The sequence below is a fragment of the Protopterus annectens genome, chromosome 6.part1 (genome assembly GCF_019279795.1).
Source record: "Protopterus annectens isolate FY-2018-M chromosome 6.part1, PAN1.0, whole genome shotgun sequence".
Classification (NCBI taxonomy): domain Eukaryota; kingdom Metazoa; phylum Chordata; order Ceratodontiformes; family Protopteridae; genus Protopterus; species Protopterus annectens.
In genome coordinates, this window is record NC_056738.1 from 272175087 (window position 1) to 272190388 (window position 15302).

The window sequence follows — 15302 nt, forward strand, 5'->3', positions numbered from 1 at the left end:
GAAGAAATATCCAGGGAATTGATATGGTTAGGCTTGTATAGGCCCTAGGGCCGATAGCCTAGTACCAACCTATGAACCTATGAGCCTATAAAATGTTTCAGTTATTCAAAATGTGCACAATGACTGGACAGCCCAGTCATCATACCATTTATACGGTGGCATTATTTAAAAAAAAACAAAAAAGGTAAGTAGTCTTTTCTTAATTACAGAGGTTGCCTCAATACCATAGAGGCATTAAATATCAAACCATATACCTTCTTACAAGAGGACTTCAATTACCAAAGCATTGATTGACATACTTACACCCCTAAAGATAGTTATGCTTAGAATTTCCTAGATTTTATAAATACCAATAGACTGTAACAAATAGTAAAACTACCTACTGCTAGCTCTAATATCCTTGACCAGGTTCTTACCAACCTAGTCCCATCCTGCATCCTACTCTGAATTTCTTCACCCCTGTTTAAGTTTGACCTCAAATCAGTCATCTTCTCTGTCCAGTCTAGTTGTACCAGCCTACCACCAAATGAGACCATCTTTAGGGACTTCCCCAAAGGCAAACCTACGTCAGCTTGTAGATGATCTATGTAAAATTCCAAAGAATCAGCTAAAACTATCCATAACTGCTGCATTCATGTCAGATTTTTACCAGCACCTGAAGAGTTACATAGAAAGGTCAGTACCTATCCACCCTAAATATAACTGTAAATTCAGAAATAAATATCTCAGGTGAAACTCCTCTATTAAACTGTACAACAAAAGATAGAACATGATGAAAAGTTGTAAGAAATCCCAATCTTCCTACCTGAAGCCTACATGGAAAGATGCCAGCAAGGCAAGTGGTACCATTATTTATCTGGCATTTTTTTTTTTTTGCAAACATCCAAGTGAATATCCCAGAAATGAGGTTGACCAAGTTTGCTGATGACTGCAAACTGGGCACTTTTATCCGCTCATCCACTGATACAAAACAGCTCCAGCAATGGCTGGAATGTGCACATACATTGTGTATCAAAAATGGTCACGGGCTAAATGAGGAAAGAGTACAGCATAGAAGTATTTGCTGGAAAGGTTATTCCCACTTGATATCTTATAATTGGCATTCTTCTTCAGGGATATACGGTCATAAGAGACCTGGGTACTTAAGTGGACAGCTTTCTCTCATTTGATCATGATGTTTCCACACACTCAAGACATCCTTCTATTTGGCCCAGTTAATTTCTAAGGAAATGAAGATCTAAAGATGGTATCTTATTTCTGTACTCTTTCCTTATCAGACCCATATTTAAATACAACACCCGCTTTGGTATGTACAAATCCAGACATATCGCTCAACTGAAAAGGCCCCAGAGATTTCTTACCAAGAAAATTAAAGGTGTTAAATCATTCAACTATACCCTGACAGGTTAGTGTGACTCCCTTATACTCAGTAGCCTGCTGGTTACTGAGAAGTAACATCTCATTTTTTTTTTTTTTTTTTTTTGAGACATTAAAGACCCAGTTCAATTTGACCTCCTTTTTCTTCATAAAACCACTGGCTCTACAAACACCTGCACTAAGCACTTAATCTATACCAACAAATAAACAAGACTCCCTGGTAAGAGAGGTTACTAACTCAATGCATTCCTAGCTGATGGAATAAATTAACATTGCAGGTCAAAGAAAGGACTACTTTGGCTACCTTTAAGGCTGGTCTTTATGACTGGATGTGTAGGCAGAAATTTACACCAGAGTTATCATGTACTCTCCTGCTTAATCTGGGGGGTGATCACTATTAACTGCATAAAAGGGTTTCAAAAACCTTTAGGTTTGTCTGCTTAAAGGTGTATATGATAATATCACTAGGGACCTTATGGTCCCTGTGATCATTTGCCTAGTATGTTCCCATGTTTCCAATGTTGTTGTAAAATACCAATAAGCCACTCTTGTGTGTGGATATTGCATGATTTACCCATGGTTGGCTTTGTTTACATGCTCGGGCTTCACCATTATGATCAAACCACACCAACCATGGGTAAATCCTGTGATACCCACACCCCAGTTGTGGGTTATTGCTAAATACTCCAATGGTCATCTGTGCTGTGTCTGACTACAGACAAAATGGTAACCAAGATAACCCCACTCTTCATTTAAATAAGAGGGTAGGTGTCATCTTTTTATCCATATATGAAAATAGTACAGAATGGCAGAAATAAGATTGGGGGACCTATAATTAGTTACTTTTGATTTTTTCCTTTCACTGCATTTTAATATTCCAAATCAAGAAGACAATCATTTCTATAAAAATAGTGATACTGAGTTGAAAAAAAGAGCTGTGTCCCAGGAGAGAATCACCTGAAGTACAACTAAGGCAAATTGAACATAGCTGAATCTGATCATCTAAGATATATCAAAAGGTAATGCCAAAGCAGTATAAACTCAGTTATATTCACTGGTCATGCTCCACCTTTCTCATTTATAAAAAATAGCTATGCAAATACAAGACACCCAATTAGTAATAAATCACAGATATTATGGCTATATCTAAAACATTATTATTACTACCGTTCCTATTATTTTGTCATTCTGGATCTCTGCTTGTCATCACAGTCACTTGCCTACTGATTTGTCTGCTAGCTATAAAGTCACATTACTGGCTACTTTCTGCAGCTTTTGCAAACAATGGACCTGTGCTGTTTATGTCAATGGACTGTCTACTATCATAGACACTCATTCCCAGGTAAATTACTACAGAAGAAAAAGAAGCAAGCTGTCAGACCTCTGCTAAATTCTGACAACATATGTCTGTCTCTGTTTCAGCCAAAGTCCTTTTTGCTTCCTCATATCTTCTTCCTGTTGTATTTAGTTCAACTCTGTTTTCTATCTGTCTTTCCATTCTCCTTTCAGTGAACCTATCCTGTTCATCTTTCAATCAATGATAAAGCAAGATATAAAGCAATTAGTTTCATACATATTCCATCATATTTATATACTGTAACACCTCGCTGTAGCTACAAAAGAGTGTATTAACAGTAGCATTACCACTGGTCAATATAACATTTCACAATTTATTATTTTCACTAAACAGAAACAGAAAGTGACCCTTTATTCTGCAGGGATTCCAACCTCATTCAACCCCATACAAATATGTCAAGTAGTGGACCAACAAAGTTGCAGGTGGGCTCACAGACCTGAACACTGTGGCTATTACAGATTCCAATTGCTGGGTTACCTGAGCTACAGTGCAACAAACACAGTTAAATAACTGCAATGTAGCCTTTGTCTGTATCTTCGATGAGTAAAGGAAGTTGTCCAAAAACAAAAAGTCTTACACTCTTATTAATATCCCATGTATTGTTAATCTAAATCCAGAAGTTCAGTTTCCTTAAAATACTACCTGAAGTAGAGTTGCAAAAATTAATGTAAATATTTTATTGATTACATCACTCAATGAAAGAGCAGGTTTCAAAACAACACAATTCTGTGTCATATTTATACACAACACCAATCTTAATATAGTTCTATAAATGGGTCTCTAAACAGTCACTTCTTAGTCAAATGTTAGTTGAATGTTCCAAAAAGATGGGTTATTCTTATAGACAATAAACTGGAGCTTCATTATGATATACTACAAGTTGCAAAAGATGCTAAATTCCACTTAAATATTCACATTATAGCAAATATGGATAACTAGCCTCACTTTATGCATTATAAACTCATCATCATCCAGTACCTAAGTAAGCCACTTGTATTTTCATCTATTAAAAGGTATTACAGTTAGAACGTGTTCATGAAATACCAAGGTGGCACAGTTAGAAAGTATTCATGAAGTACCAAGGTGGTACAGTTAGGAAGTGTTTGTTTATGAAGTACCAAGGTGGTACAGTTAGGAAGTGTTCATGAAGTACCAAGGTGGCACAGTTAGAAAGTATTCATGAAGTACCAAGGTGGTACAGTTAGGAAGTGTGTGTTTATGAAGTACCAAGGTGGTACAGTTAGGAAGTGGTCATGAAGTACCAAGGTGGCACAGTTAGAAGTGTTTGTTTATGAAGTACCAAGGTGGTACAGTTAGGAAGTGTTTGTTCATGAAGTACCAAGGTGGTACAGTTAGGAAGTGTTTGTTCATGAAGTGCCAAGGTGGTACAGTTAGGAAGTGTTCATGAAGTACCAAGGTGGTACAGTTAGGAAGTGTTTGTTTATGAAGTACCAAGGTGGTACAGTTAGGAAGTGTTTGTTCATGAAGTACCAAGGTGGTACAGTTAGGAAGTGTTTGTTTATGAAGTATCAAGGTGGTACAGTTAGGAAGTGTTCATGAAGTACCAAGGTGGTACAGTTAGGAAGTGTTTGTTTATGAAGTACCAAGGTGGTAGAGTTAGGAAGTGTTTGTTCATGAAGTACCAAGGTGGTACAGTTAGGAAGTGTTCATGAAGTACCAAGGTGGTACAGTTAGGAAGTGTTTGTTTATGAAGTACCAAGGTGGTACAGTTAGGAAGTTTTCATGAAGTACCAAGGTGGTACAGTTAGGAAGTGTTCATGAAGTACCAAGGTGGTACAGTTAGGAAGTGTTCATGAAGTACCAAGGTGGTACAGTTAGGAAGTGTTCATGAAGTACCAAGGTGGTACAGTTAGGAAGTGTTTGTTTATGAAGTACCAAGGTGGTACAGTTAGGAAGTGTTCATGAAGTACCAAGGTGGTAAGTTAGGAAGTGTTTGTTTATGAAGTACCAAGGTGGTACAGTTAGGAAGTGTTCATGAAGTACCAAGGTGGTACAGTTAGGAAGTGTTTGTTTATGAAGTACCAAGGTGGTACAGTTAGGAAGTGTTCATGAAGTACCAAGGTGGTACAGTTAGGAAGTGTTTGTTTATGAAGTACCAAGGTGGTACAGTTAGGAAGTGTTCATGAAGTACCAAGGTGGTACAGTTAGGAAGTGTTCATGAAGTACCAAGGTGATACAGTTAAGAAGTGTTTGTTTATGAAGTACCAAGGTGGTACAGTTAGGAAGTGTTCATGAAGTACCAAGGTGGTACAGTTAGGAAGTGTTCATGAAGTACCAAGGTGGTACAGTTAGGAAGTGTTCATGAAGTACCAAGGTGGTACAGTTAGGAAGTGTTTGTTCATGAAGTACCAAGGTGGTACAGTTAGGAAGTGTTTGTTTATAAAGTACCAAAGTGGTACAGTTAGGAAGTGTTTGTTTATGAAGTACCAAGGTGGTACAGTTAGGAAGTGTTCATGAAGTACCAACGTGGTACAGTTAGGAAGTGTTCATGAAGTACCAAGGTGGTACAGTTAGGAAGTGTTTGTTTATGAAGTACCAATTTTAGTACTGTTAGGAAGTGTTCATGAAGTACCAAGGTGGTACAGTTAGGAAGTGTTCATGAAGTACCAAGGTGGTACAGTTAGGAAGTGTTCATGAAGTACCAAGGTGGTACAGTTAGGAAGTGTTTGTTTATGAAGTACCAAGGTGGTACAGTTAGGAAGTGTTTGTTTATGAAGTACCAAGGTGGTACAGTTAGGAAGTGTTCATAAAGTACCAAGGTGGTACAGTTAGGAAGTGTTCATGAAGTACCAAGGTGGTACAGTTAGGAAGTGTTCATGAAGTACCAAGGTGGTACAGTTAGGAAGTGTTTGTTTATGAAGTACCAAGGTGGTACAGTTAGGAAGTGTTTGTTCATGAAGTACCAAGGTGGTACAGTTAGGAAGTGTTTGTTTATGAAGTACCAAGGTGGTACAGTTAGGAAGTGTTCATGAAGTACCAAGGTGGTACAGTTAGGAAGTGTTCATGAAGTACCAAGGTTGTACAGTTAGGAAGTGTTTGTTTATGAAGTACCAAGGTGGTACAGTTAGGAAGTGTTTGTTTATGAAGTACCAAGGTGGTACAGTTAGGAAGTGTTTGTTTATGAAGTACCAAGGTGGTACAGTTAGGAAGTGTTCATGAAGTACCAAGGTGGTACAGTTAGGAAGTGTTCATGAAGTACCAAGGTGGTACAGTTAGGAAGTGTTGGTTTATGAAGTACCAAGGTGGTACAGTTAGGAAGTGTTCATGAAGTACCTTTTATTAATTATTTGGTCTTACCTATCATCCTTGTGAGAAAATAGGGAGCGATCTTTTACAGTGCTCCATATACTTTGGGCTGTTTTTTTTTGGGGGTGGGTATTTATGGCCTTTACTAAGATTTTTTATTGTGGGAATTATGTCTTCAACATTACCTATTGCCATTAATGTTTAGAAATAAGGATACGCTACTGAGAATATCTTAATAATGCCAAAAGGAGAGATTGCTTTGGTCCTCAGAGGCATCCAAGTCTTTAAAATAATCTCCCCACACGGGCACATAGCAATTAGTCGCTGAGCGAATGCTTTGCTGGGAACAATCTGTAAGTGTGAGACTCACAGATGTAAGTCACATAAATGCAATCATATGATGAATGGAGATGCCTGAATTTGTGGTTCTGGTTTTTAAAGATCTCCTCTTACTCCAGGGTAAAGTGGACAAAAATGACAATGATGTGGAGGGAAACAGGACCAGATTATAAAGAAAGTTTGTTATTCAATGTTTTAATGTAGAACAAAGTTTTGTGATTGCATTTATGGGACTCAGAATTGCGTATCTTGCATTTATGTCATTGAAACTGCACTGACAACCTGAACATTTATAAAGGAGACAACAGTTTCTTGTTTTGGTCTCTGAGTATCATGATGGCTTATACTTTTGGGGCTTGTGGATTGCCTGTCAACATATGAACACATTTTTGTCTTACAGGTCCAAAATTCTGCAGAACAATAAACATTCTATGGAATATACCTTATAAACACTTAACACCTGTGCTGATTTTCCATTATGTGAGAATGTATAGACGTAGACGTGTGTATTTATTTAAAGTGTATATGTTATATGAAATAAAATCATGCATGTCTATCTAGTGTCAATAGTGTCTAAAGACATACACATATCTCCAAACCAAAGCTAACAATTTTCATATGTGAGGTGTATGCTGCTAAGAATTTTTGCAATGTACATGCACTCTATTCAATTATTTAAATGTAGCAATAGCTCTTACTTGTTTCCAAAGTATTTGGCTGATGAATCGGTTTGACACTCTTCTTCATGCTTGTCTCCCTTGCTGTCTGTCCTAGAAATGGTAATAAAAATAATTGTTTATCTATTAGACCGAGAATAAAATCTGTGCTCTGATCTTCAGCAGGTGATAGTCTCTTATTTATTAACTGAATTGACAAAGCAACGATATTGTTAATATCTTTCTAAGCATGAGTTCTAAACTTAATGTCCTACATACTTATAAACACATTTCAGATGTAAATGTATTTAGTCTCCAAAAATGCTTCTAAAATAGCAACCATTGGTCTCTTAAACCAGATATTTTGAATTTATAATTCCTAGTTTCCTCATAACCCCCTTACATATATCATTACTAGATGTCAGTCATAACGTACATCCTTTACACAAAAAATGCTCTATATCTTGATTATTATTGGGTACCCAAAACAAGCAGTTAACATAAATCAAATTCCTGATCATCTGATGACCTCATTTAAACTTACAAGATACCAAAGATTCAATAAAATAAATTCAGTACAGCACAACTTTCAAATACAATGAAAACAAAGCTGTGTTCAACAGGAAATCCAGGTTAAGGCACTAGCTTATTTGCCTCTCATTTCTCTTCTAGCATTCATCCCACAAATAAACTCAAAGTTCTATAGAACTTCTGCAGACACCCAGAAAGTAATCCTGGAAGTCATACACCCATACAATCTTGCACAACACAATGCTCAGAACACGTTTAAAGCTCCCATTTTTATGCACTGATGACACTATATACCACTAATTTCCTTTTAATGATTCAACCATCAGAATTTTTCTCAAAGCCAGTACAAATGTCCTTCCATGCCCCTCCAAAAGATACCACGGACATTCTCTTTCATGAAAAAATATGTCAATTCATTCATACAATCTCTGGTGTCCACTTTCTCACATCTGAGAATTGCAGGGGAGACAGAGACTATCCCAGTACCCACTTAAACAAATTCTGAATAAGATAGCAATCCATTACATGATGTGCACTCATGCACACACACACATCTCAAGCACACCTATGGGCAATTTGGAGGATCATCACTTCACTCGTGGCTATATATTTGGGATTTTGATAAAAAAAAATGAAACAGCCCACAGGACCTCACAGACACAGGGAGGACATTAACTTTCTTTCCTTGTATATTTATTTATTAATTCATTCATATAGTCATTCAATTATTTATTAATTTTTTACTTTTATAATCCATTTAGGTAAAGCCAGATGAGGGCAGTGGAGGAAAATTCCAAGAAAAAAATCATCTTGCTTTTGCCAGAGTCAGCAAGGATCTTAAGGATGTCCTGGGGATGAGGTTCATACTGTTCAATATCCATCCACAGGTTTTTTTTTCACTTTTTGGCCTACTGCTGGGCCTGGTAAAATTGTGGCAATTTTTTTTCTTAGAGTTTTCTTCCAGTGCCCTCATCTGTAAATAGGCCTTGCCTAGCTGAAGTATAAATACCTAAATAAAGAGCATGTACATTGCCAAAATTCGAAGCAGCGTGTACCTCTGTACTTCATATTTGAAAATCATAGCAGTGATTCCAAGCACAAACATGAACTGCACAAACATCCATTACATGTACAGTATTTACTCCAATACTGTCATTCCAACACATAGGTGGATAAAGTCCTGACTATGGCACTAGTACAGCACCCATAAGCCTAAACAACTTTCTACTCCAGCTTCTAAACAAATTCTCAGCATTTAATCACAAGCTTTATAAACCCACTAAAACTGCTGAACTCAAACATCTTCTACCTATAAAAAATGAAGCATGGCAAAAATAAAAAAAACCACAACTGACAACTACAATTCCTTTACAGCCTTACATAACCTAGCCAAGAAGTCCATCAGAAGGTACAAAAGAAATCTCAAAACAAAGAAATACATTTCCCTCTTGCATTCCCCCAAACACTTTTGGAAAGAATTTAACCTTCTTATTGGAGGAAAACCTCCTCATGGCACCCTGTCTACAAGCAAAAACAAAATGTTCTAAAGAAAATTTCCTTAACTAATTATCCATCTGCCTTCAATAAACTTCACACCTCTCATATATTATGCATTGCACACCCCACCTCCATTCATCATCATCTTTCATTTCAAAGCTCTCTAAATCTATTACCTTTTGAAATATCCACCATGGTTAAACATTTACCTTCCTCTGTAAAACTCATTCCACTAGAGCAGGTGCCTTCTCTCAGCCCTTTAGAAAGGTACTAATTCCAGAGACATCCTAACAGCAGCAACTTGGTTTTCTCTTCATACCTTTACCAAACACTATAAAAAAGATGTTTTTTTCTTGAGCCAGAGCTACCTTTGCCACATTCAATCTCTCTCTGGACTAACTGACAGTTCCCCTATGTCTGACCCATCCATGTTTACCACTTACTAATCTTTGGCAATCACCCAACAGTTTGGAAAACACTCATTTGTTTGAAGTTATGAACTGCCAAGTGAAACAAGATGAGGTAATTTTTTTGATAGAGAGAGGGATGGACCAAGAGGGACAGGTGGAGTCGGAAAATAGGTTGATTTGTCTGAAAAGAGAGGCTTCCCACACTTAGAATCCCTGTCTAGTTTATACGGAAATCTCTTTATACACAGTTCTTGCCTCTCATTGGGGGCCTACATTCCTTGTGAGAGAAGGAGGTGGGTTTAGTTGGGTAGATTCTCTGATACCTAGGGACAGAAGTGAGGAAAATTTGTCTGCAATCCTTCATAATTTTAAATTGTCCTTGCAAGGCTTTAAAAAGTTGGCCACTTCAGGACCAAATAATAAGTCCCTATTCAGGGAAAAGGCCAGGAACTTAGATTTACTGTCCTCAGGTAAGGACTGTGAACAAAGCCATGCATACCTGTAATGGCAGATCCAGTAGCAGCTGTTCTGGAAGAAGCTTCCACTGCATCATAACTGTACTTAATGCTATGCCTAGCTACCTGCGAATCCTGAACTGCCATGACATAGCCTGCTGCTTAATGTCAGGTACTTCTAGAGAAGACACAGTTGTATTCAAATTAGCTAGAGTAGACAACAAATATTTTGTCATATTTTGAGTCTGATAATTCATGGCTCTAAAGCCAGAGTGGAGGAGATGTATACCTTTTTTTCATAACTGTCTATTGCTCTGATATATTTGCCTGAGAGAAGGGCATTATCAGCAGGTAAACATTTAGATGGCTTGTCAGATGAAATAGAAAAAAGCAGAGGAATCTGCTTAAGGATTTTTATAAAGTAACTTTAAGCATATGGGCACTTTATAGAACCTATTAGGTCTTTTAGGTCATGGAGGTTGAGAATCAGGAGCAGTGATAGTGGATGCAAGGCATCCAGAAAGGCCTCCAAAACATGGGGGATAAGTGCAGGTGTATAGGATGCCCACTTCTACTAAATTCTAATACTTTTTTCTACATCAGATATTTGTCTGGATTCCCTCTCACATTGTTGCATCATTTTATATATGGTTTCTTCAATGGAGATTTCCTGTTCAGGAGAATTGGAGGATAAGGTAGCTTCATCACAACAGACAACTCAACCTGGGGACCGAATCTGGGATGAATAGGCCAGAAAATGTTCATCCAAATCAGACTGCTTCATTTTCCTCTGAGGATCATTCAAGTTGTTTCTTTAGAAAGACAGAAGGAGTAGGAGCAGAAGGAATTAAACATGGTGGTTTGACTACCAAAATAGTCTTAAATAGGCCTGGGGAAAATTCCATCCATTCTTCTTCCTGAGATGTCTGAAAAGAGGAAACATTTTTTTTGCTTTTTGTTTCTTCTTCTTGGGAATGATGTCTGCTTTAACAAGTTATGGTGAATCTGACCCTTGATGTACCTCAATTAAGGATCTGGTTCTTCTCCCTGAACTAATATTTAGGAAACACCTTCTGGTACTTCCAAAATTATAAGATATTACCCCATATCCACAATATTGGTAACATCAGTCATAACAGGCATGTGAGAATCAGATACCATACTGACCTCTGGAGAATTCTTTGAGAAGCAGTCAAACATACTGTGGATTCCAAAACCTCAAAGGGTATATCTGAGTTCAAATGGGCAGACAAAGGAACAGACCTAGATCTTTTGAATGTCTTTTTCAGAATGAGTGTGACATTGGGAATGGAAGTATCCACCATTTCAGTTTAAGCAAGGAGATTAAGGCGCTGGGTCTCTAAATAAGTATTTAAGAGTAGAAAGGTGTGTTTGTGAGGCTTTTGTTACTAATGACTGACAAAAGACTGCAGTTTTTATAGTCATGTTCTGCACCTAGGCAAAAGAAACACTAGGAGTGGAGATCTTAAAAGGAATCAGCCTACCACAATCACACGTTACCCTCTTAGCTGACATCTAACAGTGCTGAATCCCAATAACTGTAGGAAAAGACAAGGAAGGTTCCCCAACTGGGCACCTATCTGAACAAGTGATGGCACAAAGATGCCAAAAGCCTTGCACAGAAAAGTCTGATGGATGCAAGACCTGCATTCTGACTGTTGGTAAGCTAGTTTGACATTTTCACACTCATACATCCCCATATGCACTCTTATGCCCATGGGCTTAGGTAATATGTAGAAATGTGGATATGTGGAAGATTATGGCTTTAGTATCCAGATGGATGTCCAGGTTATTTGGCAAAATAACCCAAAATTTGGAATACTGCAACAGTGATCTAAGGAAGGACATCAAAATAATTGTAAGAATCATAGAAGAGTTTAGAAAACAAGACTGGAAAATGAGATTGGAAAGGCAATGTACAAAAGAAACAATGGGAGGATATTTGTATGAATCTCAAGTATACAACAAAATCTAGAAGGTTTAGGAGCTTTGCATGGAAGTGTTTTCATATGTATTTTTGGGTCCATGTCATTTGTTTGAACATTCATTTCACTGAAGCTCAAATGATCCAAAACACATCTGACTGATAACTAATTTGATTGAAAATTCATTTGACTAAAAACTAATTGGATAGAAAACCTTCCTCACAACAAATATACCATAGGTTCATGGGTAGGTACTAGGCTATTGGCCCTAGGGCCTATATAAACCTAGCCAAAAAGGTACCATGGCTTTAGCCACCCAAGAAAATTATTTTCCTGTGCCCCTGTCAAGCAGAGTCACAGATTTGATCCCCGGGGTGAATTTCCTATTTCCCATCCAGTCATCAAGATTTTTCTTGAAGAGTGCTAATGAGGAGCTTTGTTTGATATACATAGGAGTTTTTCCAGAGTATGGGAAGTCTCTGGGACAGGAATCTATCCCTCCAGCATGTTCTGTTTATTGTGGTGACAAGATATAGGTCCCTAGAACGTGTATCTCGGAGGGACTGGGATTTCTTTAAGTGGAGCATGTCCATCAGCTCTGGGTTTGACATAGCTTTGTATGTTAGGCAGAGACTGCCTCTGAGTAGGCGATATGCGACGGAGTAAAGCTGGTGTTTTTTGAGACGGTCTGCGTATGGCATCTGTTTGAGGATGGTAATCCTGTTTGTGAGGTATTTCTGTGGCCTTTCCAGTTGTTGGAGATGTCTTGTGAGGTACATACCAAAAGGGGCATTGTACTCTATAATGGGTTTAATGAGTGACGAGTAGAGGGAAAAAAATTACCTCTTTTTTCCTGGATGAGAAACCTTTTGTGATGAGGTGTGCCACATTGAAGGATTCCCTGACTACTGTGGTAATGTGATTATCAAGGAGAGACTACTGTCCACCTGTGTCCCAAGGTCTCTTATCACACTTTCGGTGTTAAGTAGACTACCGCCTATGTGGTAGTTCATGGGTATAGAGTTTTTACCAAAAGGGATGACAATGCACTTTTTGCCACTGAGCTTGAGGCTGTGGCTTTGATACCAGGCATCTGTCTCAGTGAGGCCCTTTTGTAGGATCTCAACATTGTTAGGAGTTTCGATTATGGCTCCTAGTTTGCAGTCATCTGCGAACTTCATTAGCCAAAGACCTCCTGTGTTAGCCTGTACTTCAGAGAAGTAGATACCAAACAGGAGAGGACCCAGGACTGAACCCTGTGGTACTCCACTTGTCACTGGTCTGAAGTCGGATTTGGAGTCTGCTACTTTCACAGTATGGGTTCTGTCACTGAGCCATTTGGCAACCCATCTTGTGGCATAGGGATTTATACCTAGTTTAATCAGTTTATCTATAATTCCAGAGTGGGGGATGGTGTCGAAAGCCTTGGCGAGATCTAAGTCAACTGTGTGAACCACCTTACCCTCATCTACGACTTTGGGGACTGCTTCAAAGAAGTCTATCAGGTTTAGGAGACATGATCTGCCTTTTACAAACCCGAACTGGGTGGGGTCCAGAGTTTGAAGATTACCAATGTCTTTGTTTATAAGTTTCATGATGATAGATTCCATGGCCTTGCAGACCAGGCTCGTCAGGCTAATGGGGCGGTAGTTTCTGTGGTTCATGGTGGATCTCCCTTTGTGGAGTGGGATAATCGTCGCTGTGCACCATTCAGTGGGGACAAAGCCTGAGGTGAGGCTATGACTGAAGATGGTACTTAGGTGGGGTGCCAGTTCATTCTGTAGTTCATGTAGAATGCAGTCTGGGATGTTGTCAGGTCCCATGGATGCTGTGTTCTTGGCTTTGGAGAGTGTGGTTTATACCTGTGCAGCCGTGATTGCAGGAACTTTGCATTCTTCCGGTATATAGATGGGCAATTTAGGGGGTGAGAGGTGGGTAAAGTTAGCACTGAACCTATCTGCCAGGATGTTGGCAATATCAGTTGGTTTTGTATATTTAGTGTCATTGTGCTGTAACTCAGAGCAGATCTGAGTGTTGCCATTGAGATTCTTGATATAGCTATAGAATGCTTTGTGGCTATCTTTAGAAACAGTGGCAATTTTGTTTTCATAAAGCAATTCCATAAGCAATATTTTTTGGGGGAACCCACCCCTGCATTCCCCGAACCCCCTTATATATAGTAACTCCATGGTTGCACAATCTCAGAGAGTAGAAAAAACATCACACACACTGAATTAGTGCTAGAGAAAAACACAATTATCTCCAAATTTGGGGTATAACATGATGCTGATCATTGCAGTCCACACAGGCTTTGCTAGATACACTTCCCTAATAACTCCTATGATAAGAAATTACACCATCAGAGTCTTTGTATAGACCTTTACACTCTTCTAGCAAATTAGTTTTAAGTCAAATGAGTTTTTAATTAAATGGATTTAGTCATTTATGTTTCAATCAAATGAACATTCAGTCAAATGACATGGCTCTATATTTTCATACCACAAGAAGACTTCAGAAAATGTTTCCACCGGTAGACAGCAATTGCTTGAGATCTGATAGGAAAGAATAGAATACATGTAAGCAAGATTTTTGTGTATGCAATGAGTTGGTAGATTTTAGAAATTCCCTACAAGATACTTTATCAGAAATGGGGGAGCAAATTATTATAAGTAAGTAAATTATTCTATAGAGCTGGAATATAGAAAATGAATTGCCTAGACATAGTAGGGTCTTAAGTTTAATGCTCTTGGTTGCCAAAAATGTAATTACTAGAAACTGGAGATCAAAAACCAAATCAGTTCTAAATGAATTATTGAATGTTGTAAAGGAGATAAAATAAGTGGATGTGAGATCTTTAGAAATGGGAAGGTATAGACTACCTAGAAATAAATCAAATCTATGTGAACAGTATATCCAAAATAATGTTTAGAAGGAGGAGGAGTGAAATATCACGTAATGTAAATTTAATAACTGTTAAGAAAGGAGGTATATATGTATAATGCATGAAAAGAAAATTCTTTGTAATGGCTTATTTTCTCTTTTATAATTGAATGTGTACTCATGTTTCTATGTAATATGTGATACTAACAAAAATATTTTAAAATTCTGAAAGTACTTTGTTTAACATAAAGCATTCTAGTACTTTACTGAAATCTTAATTTATGAGGTCAGACAGGTGAAGTTTTCAGTTTGCAGCAAAGGGAAACACTTCAGCTTTTTTGCTGGGGACATTATTACTTCTTCCATGGACAATGATACAGAAGCACAGCCCATGGATAACTCTTCTATTGTTTTATCAGATAATCAGGGTGTGTTTTTTTCTGGGCATTACTGGTAAGACTCATGAAATAAGAACTACCAATATCAGCCAACTCACCTGTTTCTTTTTTAGGTCTGAAAATATTTAAACTACAGGTAGTAATACCTATAGACCAGAATGAGTGAATAACTTGTCATCTAAAATGGAT

The 15302-nt window shown here is 37.9% G+C and overlaps 1 protein-coding gene across 1 annotated transcript in view; it reads right to left on the reverse strand.

The window, feature by feature from the left end:
* Positions 1-15302, reverse strand: part of LOC122805507 (transient receptor potential cation channel subfamily M member 2-like) — a 914064-nt gene that overhangs the window by 353581 nt on the left and 545181 nt on the right. Inside the window, exon 16 of the mRNA XM_044075701.1 lies at positions 7039-7110. Coding sequence (XP_043931636.1) covers positions 7039-7110 — 72 coding nt within the window. The remainder of the gene's footprint in view (positions 1-7038; positions 7111-15302) is intronic.